The 15,700-nt window shown below is 37.0% G+C and overlaps 1 protein-coding gene across 1 annotated transcript; it reads left to right on the forward strand.

The window, feature by feature from the left end:
- Positions 1 to 1,067: 1,067 nt before the first annotated feature.
- On the forward strand, positions 1,068 to 11,947 carry LOC104897280 (amine oxidase [copper-containing] zeta, peroxisomal). The gene is made up of 12 exons (XM_010684131.4): positions 1,068 to 1,535; positions 5,451 to 5,560; positions 5,698 to 6,003; positions 7,383 to 7,495; positions 7,647 to 7,977; positions 8,087 to 8,302; positions 8,435 to 8,671; positions 9,089 to 9,274; positions 9,498 to 9,638; positions 10,550 to 10,818; positions 11,087 to 11,168; positions 11,556 to 11,947. The coding sequence occupies exons 1-12, from the start codon at positions 1,331 to 1,333 to the stop codon at positions 11,679 to 11,681; spliced, it is 2,322 nt and encodes a 773-aa protein (XP_010682433.1). The 5' UTR covers positions 1,068 to 1,330; the 3' UTR covers positions 11,682 to 11,947.
- The last annotated feature ends 3,753 nt before the right edge of the window (positions 11,948 to 15,700 follow it).

Here is a 15,700-nt window from a genome sequence, read left to right on the forward strand (position 1 = left end):
TATTCGTTGATAAATATCAATTCAGGTTTTGACAATCTGCCGGGAAGACAATTCCAGGGCTTTGCGGTGGCACAACGAGAATTCAGGTCTACGTCATCCCCAATCACGTGGTGTTTACGCTTTAGTTAGGAGGTCACAAGTGAACCTGGTTCGCCTGCGACATCAGCTTCAGTTGGACGATGAGGGGGTTGGTCGGTCGTACGAGGCGTACAACGTGAGGGAGCATTAGGAGATGGATAAGGATGAGGATGGGGGGATGAGTCGGTTACACATATCGATGTCGAGCAGTGTTTCAGAGTTCTTAATGATGATGATTTTGGGAATGCATTTATGCGGGAACTTGAGATAGATGTAGACCCTACACCCGGTGATCGTTGGTAGTGGTGTTGGTGGTGAGTGAATTTACGTGGGGTGGAGTTAGAGAGTCCTAAAGCTGTAAATTTGAAGTAAAATTTCAAAATGATAAAGTTGAAGTAAAAATTTAAAATTGTAAAGTTAAAGTAAAAACAAAATAATAATATAATTATACTTTTAGAGAAACGTTAAAATGATTTTAATACTCCTTCCGGTCTTTATTAGTTTACTTGTTTTGAGTTTTTACACTATTCACATACATGACTTTGACTATGTCTTGTAATTTGTATTTAAGCAAAAATATAGTTATGTGAGATCTTGTTGGATTCGTCTCAATGTGTATTATCCAAATATTAACTTTTTGTAATTTTTGCATATCGAAAAATAGTGATGTTTAACATTTGAGAAAAATACCCCTTCCTTTCCCCTCTTTAATCAAGTCAACTCCCTCCAAAAATTTCAGAGATCTATTGAACACAAAAAAGACCAATTAAATGGTGCCACATTGTATGTTTAAACCAATTTAGCAACTCAAATCGTTGGAGCACGTCCATTATACTTTATACTTTATTTTATGGAGGACCACTGTCCTAGACTCCTAGTGAACAAGAAGAGACCTATGGAAAGCAATAAAAAAAGTAACCCACAAACTGAAAAAAAGTTCCTCTTTATGGTAAATTATCTTGTTTTCTCTACACCTTTAAAAAGAAGAAGCCAAAAACAGCTCCATTACACGTGAAATCCTGTTCTTTCTGTCTTATAAAAATCCACCCACCTTTCCCCTTCCCAACTCCATCACTGCAACAACAACTCATCGTTCGTTCTCCTGTGGCGGAGGAGAGAGAGAGAAAACAGAGAGAGAGAGAGAGGAGAGAGAAAGAAAGAGAGCGAGAAAGTGCTGCTGTATGTCAATTGTGGAGTACTTTGCTGACGATAATTACTACTATCACTACAGTGGGATCTCTAATCCTCTTCAATGGCCTCAACTTCGCAAAAAACGCCGTCTTCTTCTTCTTCCTGTTGCGATTCCGGCAACATCACCAATTCTCCGGCGTCTTCTGTCGCCGATCAATCGCCGGCGATCGTCGATAAGGTTTCCGGTGAGAGACCGCCGAATTTGATTCGTCCTGTCGAATCGCTTCCGGAAAACCCTAACGTTAATGCTGCTGCCAAAGCTAAAGGTTATCTATCTCCTTTTTCTGAGAATTTGTAGTTGATTTTTGCGAAACCTGATATTTTACTGATACTGTGCTTTTGCTAATTTGATATAGTTCATGAATAGAGTTTAGTTTTTTTTTGTGATACGAAATTCATTACTATCGAAGCAATAATATTAGAAGATATGTTTAATTTAATCATCCCGAGGTTTATCGGTATATCTGATTAATTTTGCGTATGTTTTTATCAGATGGATTTTTATAAACATGTAAAGTTGTATGGATGTTTATGTGATCACTTACTGTGAGCAACACTTTATTTGAAATTTTTTAGATTTCTCTTCTTAAGTTTTTTCTTTTTGAGGTGAATTGTTTAGTTTGATCTAACTGTATATAGTATAGATGGAGTTCATCGGTTGTTGCTTTGGTGTTTTACTCCCATACAGCGCTCATAGAGAAGCATCAAGTTGTCTAGCTTGGGAAGAGTTGCTTTTTCTTTTTATAATGTTTATTAGAACAGTAAATTAGATTTTTCTATTTGGTTACATCAAGTTTAAGATTGCGTTTCTCCACCTGCAACGATGTATGTTTGTTAAGGCGAACCCGAGGAATGGGCTATGGTTTATGATATTTGCTTATTTAATGTTATGGGTTAATCATACAAATGGAGGCATCAGCATCAAACTATACATCCTAATTGTTTGTTCCATTATATTGTTTGGGTCAAATTTCTCCAACTTTAACGGCATATTTTCGTTATATATAATAGTGATTCTTTTGATTGGGAATTTTGCTAGATTTGTCCTAACGTGTATTTGCAAAATATGTAACATTGTAAAAGTCACACTTATACATAGCTAAAAGACATTAAACTTTAAAGATGTGTTTTGAAGATTACAAAAAGGTCAACTGGAGCAAACAATTCGGAACATAGGGGTAAAATGCCTACTAAAATCTCTGATGAGGGTTCTATTGTATCCACAATATATATAGGTTGTACAAGGAGACGGAATTTTGGTAGTACAAGCCTACAAGGATTAGGCAAGGAAACCTAAACATACACAATATAGGAAATGCTTCTTTTAAATAAATATTTATTACATTTTAAAGAATCTAAATTGTGAATTCACAGTTGCTATAGCTTATAGGTGCTAAAGTTTCCAATTAGGATAGGGACGGAGCTATACCAAAAAAAGGTAGTTCTTTGAAAACTGTGCATAAAGGTTTCCATATGAGCTTTAGGGAACTACTGTTGGACAGTTATTTGATTGGCTTTAGTATTAGGGTAGAGTGTTGGCCAATCAAGGGAATTCTAGTTTACAATTTACTGGCTGCAAAGATGATATATTTTTCGAATATGCAAGCATCTTAAGAGAAAGAATGCAAAAGAAAATCACCAGTGACAATTGTTATTGACCTCAAAATCAAGATGCATGAGGTGGGAGCTAAATGGTTTAAAATTTCACTAGGAGATTGCAAGAGGAAAAAAATTGGCAGAAAGAAAAATTGAGTGGGTAAAAGATCGGGCATGATGGAGCAGTGTATGATTCACTGTAGAGATCATGGTAGCATGGTTATTATACAAAATCTGCCACTATAATTTTTACAACTACAATAGGAAGCAAGATAGTAGGAGGTCCTGTTTATGGTTCTTATTTAATGGCTTTCGGGAGTAATGAGTATGCATCCTCCCTTTGTGTGTTTATCTGCATGTCCTTTAGTTGAACTATTTAATTACTCTCTCCTTCCAGCATAATTTTTCACACTTGTCTCTTTCACACTTGTATCAAATGGATTTCCCAAAATAGTCTCGACTCTTGCTTTTTCAAGTATATGATTTCCCAAAATAGTCTCGACTCTCATTCCGACCCACACTTTCTCCTTCTTTAATTCTTTTATTACAGTTACTATTTCTCAAAGTTTCAAGATTTGGCTGGCTCCTTAAATTAAGTTCAAATTTTGTTTAGCTTCTCTATCGCCTTTTAGTACTTTTCCTTTCCTATTCTCCTCTCTCACCAAAGTGTTCTCTAAAAAAATTCTGAGCTCCTCCTCCAGGATCAAATTGTCATACTTTAATCCTATTAGCTTTTCTCTGCTCCATTTGCCTTTTAAATTCTACCCCGCATTTTATTTTATATTCTTTTCATTGTAGAGGCCATTTCCTCTATTAAATTAATAGCTATCTCATTGGCCTTGAGGACCCTAGCGAGGTACTTCTCATGTTGTCTATGCAAAAAAATTTAGAAGCAATCTTTGTTCTAGTGTTGATTTGAAAGGGCTATTTCTATAATCTTTATGAATCTCGTCTTTGCCAACAAGAGATGGCCACTAGTGCAGGTTGGTCCTTGGGCCCTAGTTGGCCGGGTTGAGATTCCATGGCACAGGACCGAACTGTGAAATTCACGGTTTGGGCGGGCCGGTCCACAGACTGAAAAATCTTGGATCACACTGGTGTGTTACCGGCAGGGAATTAAAACTCTCCCGTTCCGTTACAGAACGGCCGTTCTGTAACGGATTTTGGATCTGCCGTTCCGCGAAATCCCGTTACAGAATGCCATCATAGAATTCACGTACTTCTCGCCGCATTGTCCGTTCCGTAACGCGAACTCGCCGCGTTAGAACGCTTTTATCCCCGTTACATCCGTTCTTTTCAAACATTGGCCAATTTTTTTTTATGATTTAATTATATAGTTGAGGAAGCACGATATTCTATTAGATTTGATTATATTATCTTGTAATAATACTTCATAAACTAAAAAAATGCAAATAAGGTTAAACCATATTAATGTGATTTTTTTTGAAAAATTCACGCCGCGTTGGCCGCGAAACGTTCTGTTTCGCCGTTACAATCCGTTCCCGCGACAACGCGACCGTTCCCGCGAACGCGACCGCGTTTTTTTCCTTGGTTACCGGTTTTCACGGTTCGAGAAGCGGTTCTGGCGGTTCGTGGGCGTAGCGGGCTGGCAGGGCGGCATGAGAATTTATTTTTTTTGAAAATTTTTGAATCAATGGAATCATTTATTATTGTTACATAAAACCTTTAAAATTAATTAAAATATATACTATTATTAATATTGATGAATAAATTCATTATTTTTAAATTTGATTGAATCATAATTTATGCAATTTGATTAAAAGATATACAATTTGTTTAAAATATATACAATTTGATTAAAATATATACAATTTGGTTAAATAATTACTTGGGCTGGCCTGGTCCGGTTCATGGGCCGTATTGGACCAGTTTCGTGGACCGGGCTGGTCGGTTTTAGACTTTTAGTAGCGGGCTGTTGTGGGTTGGACTCAAAAAATTTGGCCCACGGCCCACCCACCAATTTCACGGTCCGGCATGGTCTGGACCAGGCTTTTCGCGGGTTCAGCCACACGGTCCAAGAGGCGGGGTGGGTTGGATTGGCCCGCACTATTGGCCATCTCTATTGCCAACCATAAGCACGAACCTGATTAGGCTGTTGTTTACCTTTCATCAACATGAACCGGTTAGCCATGGGAGAGGCAAGAATATATGATCAGATAGTAGTGTAAGCAAATGTTGGTAGAAGAATTTGCCAATACATTATTATTTGAAGACTCAATACCTCAATGCGCCAGTTTCATAGAGTAATGTCTGATTCTCTGGGAAGTTCTAAAATTTTCAAGTTTGGTGAACCTTATCATGCTGACAAGACATAGTTGCATAAAAGTTTAAATTCTGTGAAGTTAGAATGTTAGATAAAGTATGTAGATGACTAGATTGATGTCATTTTCCTACCAGCACTATCTTTCTCTCCTGTTCTAAAGAAATTTTTGACGTGTTGAATTCATAATTGTATTCTTTGATTAATGGTTGATTTATGAATGAAGTGTAACACCTCACATGTGATCCATCTCTTTATCTCCCCCCTCCCCTCTTAATTTTCTCTCACCGTGCTTCTTTTACAGTGATCCAGATGCCATTGAAGGCTCGAACAAGCCACCCATTAGATCCATTGTCTGCTACTGAAATCAAAGTGGCAGTTGCTACTGTCAGGGCTGCTGGAGCAACCCCTGAGGTTGGTTGGTGTTTCAATTGTTATTAGTTATTGGGTTCAGTTGTTGGCTGCATAACAAATGGTAGCGATTGATTCATAGATGAATATAAGATGCAATATTTTTTTTTATTCTGGTTCATGTTTGTTTGTTTTGTCAGGAGAGAGATGGCATGCGGTTTATTGAAGTGGTTTTGGTGGAGCCAGAGAAGCATGTAATTGCTATGGCAGATGCATATTTTTTTCCTCCTTTTCAGCCCTCTCTGCTAACCAGGACGAGAGGCAGACATGTAATACCATCAAAGCTTCCTCCACGACAGGCAAGACTCATCGTCTACAGTATAAAGTCCAATGAGACTAGCATATGGGTTGTGGAACTTCTAGAAGTTCATGCAACTACTCGAGGAGGCCACCATAGGGGCAAAGTCATTTCATCCAAAGTTGTTCCTGATGTTCAGCCTCCCATGGTATGTTCTGCAATGATATATAGTAATATGTTTGGCCATTCACACTCATGTGAATAATGCTATCATCTTCTGAAATTTTCTCTTAATATACTTGGAATTTTCCTCCATATTACTGGCTGCAAATTAAGCTCAACTTCTTAGAGTTTGGTGTTGAGTTTGTGTTTGTTCGGCGCGGGGGGGGGGGGTAGACTCTAGCTCTCAGGCTGGCTTCCTTTAAAAGATTATCAGAATAATTAAGCCTTTCACCTACTATAGTATGCCTTATTCATTTTCACATGCTCTGTTGATGGCACTGAAAAATACTATCTTGGAGATTGTGTAATGCTTAATCTCGAACACTTTGTTTACATTCTTAGATGCTCTCTCAGACTTTTCAGATTCAAAATATTATCCTTTGCTTTTCTTTTCATCCAGTATTGTTTTTTTCTAAGTATAGATTTGTGACTAATGAGAATGATATTCTAGATATGTAACTTATAGTACATTTATTCAGCTGTTGTTTAAAAAAGGTCATAAAGAATATAATAAATTTAAAGAGACATCAAATCTTAAGATTAATTTTAAATGGAAACGGAAAGAGAGGAACTCAAAACCTTGATATGAATGATTCTGATATTACATTTAATTTCTAAATTAAAGCCAACTTGATTATTGAATATTGATGTTCTGTAGTTTTGAGCTATTAGATATTGGCCATCGATTGTGGAGTTTATTTATCTAGTGTGGTGGAGAAACGTTTGAGTGGGGATTGAGGGGAGTGCTAGGCCCAAGTCTACAGACACAGTGAGGCTTTTTTGGAAACCGATTGGTAATGGATGCAGTATCCTGCTAAATTTAAATGCTGAATTACTTCACCACAATTTTTTCCAATGTAGAATATATTGACTTGCATTTATAGCCATCAAGTACACATCTGTTTGGAAGCAATAAAGTGACAACTCGTGTCGTGAGATGGCATCTACTGCCCCTGACTGCTGAACAAGGCTAGAGGTCAGCAGATGCTGTATGTATAGCAGATTAGCAGTAGGTAATTAAGAATGTCAAACAATGCATGGGTAGCATGGGTATATGGTTCGACTTGCCAACTTACGCTTATGATGGCGTGCATATTGATGAATTAGGATTCTAAGGGGTTAACAAGTGAACAAAAATTAATATTATCATCACATTGCATTTGTGCTGGATTAATACCATGTCTAAGCAAAATGTTATGCGTATTCACTTCTTCCGCTATCCCAGGAAGTTGTTCAAATAATTTCCTCCTTAACTTCCCGTCTTTATACTTTTATTACTGGACTACTTAATAGCTGTAAAAGTCTCCTTGTTTACCGTGCGCCATTAGTTGCTTAAACTTATTTAATACTGTCACGTTCTTTCAGGATGCTGTAGAATATGCTGAATGTGAAGCAGTTGTAAAAGATTATCCTCCTTTTCGTGAGGCTATGAAAAAGAGGGGTATTGAGGATATGGATCTTGTTATGGTTGATGCATGGTGAGAGAAAAAATTTATGCTTAAGTTCAAAGTCTACCTGTTTTCTGTGACTTTCATTTCCTCAATATTTTTTTAACTTCTGATCTGTAAGAAAAGGTTTGCTGATTTTATTTTTTCATTTTTCATAATTTTTATTGTTTTTGTTCTATAGGTGTGTTGGTTATCACAGCGAGGCTGATGCCCCAAGGCGTAGACTTGCTAAGCCACTCATTTTCTGCCGAACTGAGAGTGATTGCCCGATGGAGAATGGATATGCTCGTCCAGTAGAAGGAATATATGTCCTCGTGGATATGCAAAATATGGTAGTGGTTGAGTTTGAAGACAGGAAACTTGTTCCTCTGCCACCTGCTGATCCTTTAAGAAATTACACTCCTGGTGAAACAAGAGGAGGTGTTGATCGAAGTGATGTAAAGCCATTACTTATTCTTCAGCCTGAAGGGCCTAGTTTTCGCGTGAATGGCCATTATGTTGAATGGCAAAAGGTGCTTGTTTAATATATGTTGAAGCTTGCCTTGAAACTTTCTATTTGTTCTGGTATATTTATTGTTATACCTAGTCTCTCTCTGCTTATCATTGGATTTTGGCTGGCAGTGGAGTTTCCGTATTGGTTTTACTCCTCGGGAAGGCTTGGTTATACATTCTGTTGCATATGTTGATGGAAGTAGAGGCCATCGCTCTGTAGCTCAGAGGTTAAGCTTTGTTGAGATGGTGGTTCCTTATGGTGATCCAAACGAACCACATTACAGGAAAAATGCATTTGATGCTGGTGAAGATGGCCTAGGCAAGAATGCACACTCTTTGAAAAAGGTTAGATATTTGCCTATTGATGTTTCTTTTCTCATTGTTGGAATAATCAATCATAAGTCATTTGTTTGCTTCTAAATTATCTGGATATGATATGAAGTAATCGTGTTTTTTGATACTTTTCCCATGCTGTAGGGTTGTGATTGTTTGGGTTTTATTAAATATTTTGATGCCCATTTTACAAACTTTACTGGAGGTGTTGAAACAATTGAAAATTGCGTCTGTTTGCACGAGGAAGATCATGGAATGTTATGGAAGCATCAAGATTGGCGAACAGGGTTAGCCGAGGTGAGAAGATCTAGGAGGCTGACTGTATCCTTTATCTGCACAGTGGCCAATTATGAGTATGGATTCTACTGGCACTTTTACCAGGCAAGTTCTCTCTACCCTGGTTTCTGCACTTAATTTATATTTAGTCTGATAAGATAGAATACGAATAATTTGAGTAGTCTGGTGCTTTGGTTGATATAATTTCGGACTCCCGACCAAATAAACGAAGCTTTATGCCTTGCCCTCATAGGTAAGTTGAAACAAGAATTGTTAAGCTAACAATTTTGAATCTTTCAGGGAAGACACTCCCTCGATAGTGCAATTTCTTGGTAAGTTAACTTTTTATTATTTAACCAAAGAGCCACTTAGGTGAGTTGGTAGACAAGAAAAATTAACTAGTTAGAAGCGCAGTGCTGTACTTTATTAGTTAAATAGGAAGTGGTGAATTTAATTGCTTAGGCTCAATTGATTTGCTCTTAGTTGGAGACCCAAAGGTTTGGACTTTTGATTGTGTTACAGGATGGCAAGATTGAAGCTGAGGTAAAACTTACTGGGATTCTCAGCTTAGGAGCTCTTCTGCCTGGTGAAGTTCGAAAATATGGTACTACAATTGCTCCTGGGTTGTATGCACCAGTACACCAACACTTCTTTGTTGCTCGTATGGACATGGCTGTTGATTGCAAGCCCGGTGAAGCTCTAAATCAGGTAACTCTTAATATTATTGCTTGCTATAGCATTTTTCTGATCTGATATGAACTTCTTCTGCTATTTGATTTTTTTTTCCCGTAAAGTGAACTTACTTTTTATGATCTGAAATAAGCAATAACGTCCTGGAATAAGGCGATCAGCGTTGATATCTGCCTCTTTGAGTTTGGCAACTTATATGTATGATTTAGCTCACTTAAATCATATACTGCTCTCTTTGTAGATCGTTGAGTTGAATGTCAAGGTAGAGGAACCTGGGAAGGACAATGTTCACAATAATGCATTCTATGCTGAGGAGAAACTGCTTAAATCTGAGCTACAAGCAATGCGCGATTGTAATCCTTTGACTGCCCGCCATTGGATTGTAAGATAGTCTTGTCTCTTCACTGCTGATCTCTATCTAGTTTTGCATTTATTCTGTGGATATCTTGTAGAGATGTTGCTCGTAGTGTCGATATTGCTCAACATATGTAGAAACATTAACAATTAGATTTTACAAATTGAGATATGGTGTAAATGTGTAGCTGGTGCATTCTCCTAATGCTTATAGTATTCGATACTTCATGGCTTATTGGATCCCTTCATACCGTTGCCACCATGGTCCAGTTCATTAAAAAGCACTATTGTGATCTGTGCTGTTCTGATTGGTCTTGGTGTCGATTGGTTTCAACAATTGTATTTTTTTTTTTGTGATGACAGATATATATATATATATATATATATATATATGTGCAGCTTCTATCGAATGATCATGTCTTAGTGTCCCTTCTATAGCAAGTTTGCACTTTTTTAAGCCTACTCTATTGATAGACTAGTATGAAACACTTACCAGTTTGGAATCCGCTTTCTGGACCATCAATCTCATAAGAAATTGCTCTTTTAATAGTTTTCATGGCACACTTGATACTTGCTGCAGTGTTCACTTCACCTTCACAAGCAACCTAGTATGGGTAATCATTAATTTATGCCCTTCTTTTTTTGGGGGGAGGGGGAGGGGGAGGGGTGGTTATGAAGAAATTTGAGCATCAAAAAACTGCAAGAGTAATTAATATTACTATCATCAGTGTAGGTGAGCTAGTGCTAAGCTCAAAGCTGTTTCGTTTGCTTTGATTATATCCATATGTGACCTCATGTCTGTTCTGTGCTCCTCTGCTATGTAATTTTTACAGTTAGTAGTTGACTATCGATCTACCTTCACACCTTTGCTTTTCATTTTACACTTCCTTTTACGTTAGGCAGTGGATGCTAATATGTGAATCTCATTTCATGATCTAGGTGAGGAATACACGAACTGTTAACCGTACTGGGCAACTAACTGGTTACAAATTAGTACCAGGGTCAAACTGTTTGCCATTAGCAGGTCCTGAGGCAAAATTTCTGAGAAGGGCTGCCTTTTTGAAGCATAACTTGTGGGTTACATCTTATGCTCAGAATGAGATGTATCCTGGTGGAGAGTTCCCAAATCAAAATCCACGTAGTGGGGAAGGGTTGGCCACTTGGGTTAAGAAGGATCGCTCCTTGGAAGAGGCTGATATAGTTCTTTGGTAAGTTTTCTTTCATTAGTGCTGGTTTCATAGGCTGAAATATGCATTTGCATGTGCATATACCTCTAAAGTCTAAATTAATTAAATTTTCTCTCCGTGATTTTCATTTTCATTTTCATTTTATTTGACTTTTTTTGTTGGAGTGTTAACAGTCTTAACACATTTCTGGTATCCTATTATACTTTTTTTGGGGAAGCTCCAAACATCTGGGTTGCCGTTAAACTTCCATATGTTGTTGAGCATTTAGTTGTATTTTAAATTGCTGTAGGTACGTATTTGGGTTGACACATATACCGCGTCTTGAGGACTGGCCAGTCATGCCAGTGGAACATCTGGGGTTTATGCTCATGGTAAGCTATCTTCCCTTTTGCTGGATCAGACATGGTTGGCCAATTAAAAGGAAAAAAATTAGTTTACTAAATTCTAGGTCATCATGTGAACCATGAACAATGAGTTTTGCTTAATTTCATCACAAAAACAAAAAAAAAAAAATAGGCTTGATAACTGAGTTTTTATTCTTGATTCCACTAACTAGAATAAGAAGAGATGTCTTAAAATTTCGATGTCCTGCAAATTTTTCATGTGAATAATAGGTTGAATCATTTGTCTGCTCCCTATTGTCTTTATCGCTTTATGGTCATTGTTATGCGGAGTATGATTTCAGCCAGTATTGCCATTCTTAATACTGAATAGATGACACTCATGTAATGATTCTTTTCCCTACTGGACTTCTGCAGCCCCATGGATTTTTCAACTGTTCACCAGCGGTTGATGTACCACCCAACACACATGAATCTGATAGCAAGGAAACTAATGGCGTGGTTGCTAAGCCTGTTCAAAATGGGCTCATCGCCAAACTCTGAGAAAGCTATAAACGAGAAGTTCGTTTCGTGCGAGCTATGGTTTGTAATTTGCAATCCATGAACTTGAAAATCTCCTCATTGCCTAAATTGGAGTTAGTAAATTTTATATTTTAACAAATTGCTTAGAGCATCTCTAATGGCAAGCAACAACCCTATGTTGTTTGTCATGTCACATAATCTTTTCAAGCTACAATAAATTTAAGCTACATACTACTCCAATGGCAAGCAACAACTAGTTCTAGCTTGAATGTGACCTACTTTGCTAACTAAGCTCTTATTCTTGCATATCATTGGTAATTTAACAAATGGGTTCTACCACTTTTAAAGCAAGCTATGTAGCTTGTTTGAGCAACATTGCTCACTTAAGCTATATTGCTTGTTTAACTTCAATGGTTGGGCTACTAGCTAGAAACTTTTATAAATTGCAAGCAAGTCCTATTTTGCAACTATTGGAGATGCTCTTAAATTTGATCCTTCTGTATACCGTTGTGCTCGAATAATAAGATGGTGATTCACTGATTTGGCCAAGTGCATATTAAAAGCTTTTCCTCATACTGGCAACCAATTAATGATTCGACAAGATTGACCATTAATAAAAAGAAATGTACATTTGCAGCTGTAGGATTATAAGTACTATACACCGAAATTTCATGAACCACATTTATAAGTAATTAAAACAAGATTTCATGTACATACAATCAAGGGTCACATGATAGTTTTAGAATTAACTTTTGACGTGTAATTTTCACAAAGCTCGTTGAGATCCGGAGATAAAATCGTAATTGTGATTTCTCTACTTGATCCACTAATCTAGATCAACACTCCATCAATGCTAGTTGGAAGGAGGAATAGTCTTCTTTTTTTGGAGTTAATATTACGTAGCTTTGAAAAAGAGAGAAAATAGGAGGGAGAAATAATGAGAGAAAATTGACTGCTTTATTTTTCAGATCTCCCACCTAATTATAAGAACAAATTAGGTTAGGAGTCCCCTCCTTTTACTCCTCTTTGGCCGACCACCATAGAGTCCTTATGGTCTCTAGGTCTTCCTTTTGTTGACTCGAATTGTTTAAGTGTGACTTTGTGGGATCCATTTTATTGGGTTTCAGTTTTATTATTTACTAAACCTGAAGTTCTATAGCATTCTCTAGCAAGACGTATAGACGATCCAACTTAATGAACTAATTATTCCCATAATACGATCCATTATATATTAAGTAATTGCACTAGAGTCGAGGACATAATTCCTTCAATCTCCCACTTGTTCGAGACGAGTGTGCAATATTTATATTTCTTAAGTCTTTCAGTGTCTAATTTCATGATATGACCATATGTCTATGTCATCCATACGAGTTTTCAAATTAATCCTTGAAATCGAAGTTCGAATTGACAAACAAATGATCATCATATAATCTATTTGAACACGACCATGCATTTTTCAATTTTCACTCTCTAAGGGGCCAAGACACCCATCCTATCTCATATAGGACTTTTCAATCTTGTGGCAACCAAAAACTACCAGTCAACTTTTAGCATAACCCAAGTGCTGCCTTTATAGTCCGCTTTTACGGCATGACGTTTGATAACATCAAAGTTATACCAAACATTAAGCGAAGTAGTGTTCCACTCATGTCTTAGGCATCCACTAATATAATTACGAAGTTATAAAAACTTCTAAGTAGGTCTGTTCGATCATGTATCAACTATACGTATCCATATGGTTGACTAAACATCTCTACGTTTCCATAGCCCATGAAACGACACTATCAATCAATCTTATATGCTAATCCTTTATTAAATCATTTATGTCCAATTTAATGACTTAGATTAGGAACTTAATATTCTATGAATTCAGTTCACTTATGGTGTTTCATTCATTAAATCACGTATTTGACAATACCATCGAGTTCAAGATATATTTTGTAATACTCCGTATTTTTCAGAGTTAGTTTTTATAAATAAGAAATATAAAGAATAATGTTGAAAGTATTTTTAATACTATTTACAGAAATATATAATTTGAGTAAACGTACAATTATAATTTAACTATACAACCTACTTTTTGGTACCTAATTATACTTTAATTTGGTTTTGTTTTATTTTCCAAATAAATAAAATAAGAAATAGGAATTCGATTTGGAAACAAATCCTATTGAACTTAGGTTTGTCATGCTATAAATAAAAGGAGAAAAAAAGAAAAAAAAAAACAAAACTCTAGTTCTCTTTTTCCATCAACCGTTTTTCTTTCCTTACCTCAAAGAATTTCTTTCTCCTTCTCTTCTCCTCCTCCTGCGTTCGTTTACCTCTTCTTCCTCGTCACGCCACTTTCTCCTCCACCACACTATTTTTCCTCCTCTCCCCAAGTTCTCGTCGGCCTCCGAGGCGTGTAGTGTGTGCGGTGTGCTAGTGTGGTGTGCGAGGGTGTGTCGAGCGAGGGAGAGTCATCGAGGAGTGCGGGTGTGTGTGTACGAGTAGTCGCTGCCAAGGTTGTCAAAATCGCGATTCTACTTTAAATAGGAAGGGCCTGTCAGAACCGGATAGTAAAATCGAATTGTAAAATCGTAAGATTCTACGAATTTTGCTGGAATAAGATTCTATGATAAAATATGTAAACTGTTTACCTATTTTTTCAATGAACAACACTAAAAATTTATTTTATGCGTAATGATATCAATATGAGATGAAAAAGGACGCCATCAATAAAATTAAAGTTGAACAAAATATTATCAATATTTGCATCTTATCTTTGTAGGATCACTATATGCCTCTGTACCGTGCTCCCATCCAGCGTCTGTTCTATTACCAGAAGCATTTTTTCTCTTTTTCCTAGAACTTGAAGCAGAGCTTGACATGTTTCTACAAATGATCCAATAGAAGGAAGTTCAGTACTACTAAATACTAATCGAAAATTACCAAAAAAAAAAAATCGAAAACTAAATTATCAATTAAAAATTTAAAACAACTATTGATGAGATCGAAAGAAAGAGATAATACACAACACAAAATCGAAAATAATTACCTGGAGTGGACGAGTGGTAGTTGAATCTTAAGATTTGAAGAACTCAAGAACCAAAAGAGAGAGAGAATTGTGAGCAGGTAGAGCAGCGTATTTCTTTAGGTATTGGAGCAGCGTGTTTCAAGTGAGAGAAAATGGGTGAGCAGAGTGAGCAGCGTGTTTGATGAGGGTGAGAGAAAATGGGCCTGGCCCATTTTTTTAATCCCCAGGTACAAGAATCAATATAATGGGCTAAAAAGAGAATTAGTAAAATTAGTCAAAAATCGCGATTTTACCGATTCTAAACGATTCTACCGATTTCACATGCAATTTTTTCAAAAACCGATTCTAAGTGCGATTTAAATCTTTTGGTGAAAATTGAATCGTAAAATCGTACGATTTTACGATTCAAATCGCGATTTTGACAACCTTGGTCCCTGCTATGCGTCGATTCGGGGATCAAGGAGTGCGAGTTGTCGCTGCTGTCGTGCAAGGCATTCGAGTGTGCGTGTGAGTTGTGGGTCGTGCGAGGCCCCGAGGGTGTATGTGTGGGGTAATGTGCGAGTCGATGCGCTGCAGGTGTGCGAGTCGATGCGTGTGCGAGGCTCGAGCGTGGGGTTCGTCGCTACTGGGTGAGTCGAGGTTGTGCGGGTCGTGTTGATGTACGACGTGGGGCGGGTGGTGCTGTGCGTGGTGCGTGTTGCGACGAGTTGAGGCACGCGTGGGCTGGTAGTGCTACCGGAATCCTTCGTCGCATCGCCGGTGGTTGTTGCCGGCGAGTTGCTTTGGTATAAAACAAATAAAATTCCTTCTTTTCTGCTTTAGTTAAATTGTAAATTCTGATTTTTGTAATTCGTCTACATATATATATATACATATTATATATATATATATATATATTATATATATAATATTATATATATATATATATATATATATATATATGAATTCAAATTTACAATTGTATTAGTAGTTCTTATGATGAAGTATGTCTTAATTATGATTTTAAAATACTTATGTATAGTTG

Source organism: Beta vulgaris, chromosome 6 (genome assembly GCF_026745355.1).
Source record: "Beta vulgaris subsp. vulgaris cultivar EL10 chromosome 6, EL10.2, whole genome shotgun sequence".
Classification (NCBI taxonomy): domain Eukaryota; kingdom Viridiplantae; phylum Streptophyta; class Magnoliopsida; order Caryophyllales; family Amaranthaceae; genus Beta; species Beta vulgaris.

Excerpts from the sequence above, each read along its gene's own strand:
- LOC104897280 (XM_010684131.4), top strand. The coding sequence starts at position 1,331 with ATGGCCTCAACTTCGCAAAAAACGCCGTCTTCTTCTTCTTCCTGTTGC. Across the intron at positions 1,536-5,450 it reads TGCTGCTGCCAAAGCTAAAG|TGATCCAGATGCCATTGAAG; the intron begins GTTATCTATCTC and ends CTTCTTTTACAG. Across the intron at positions 7,496-7,646 it reads CTTGTTATGGTTGATGCATG|GTGTGTTGGTTATCACAGCG; the intron begins GTGAGAGAAAAA and ends TTTGTTCTATAG.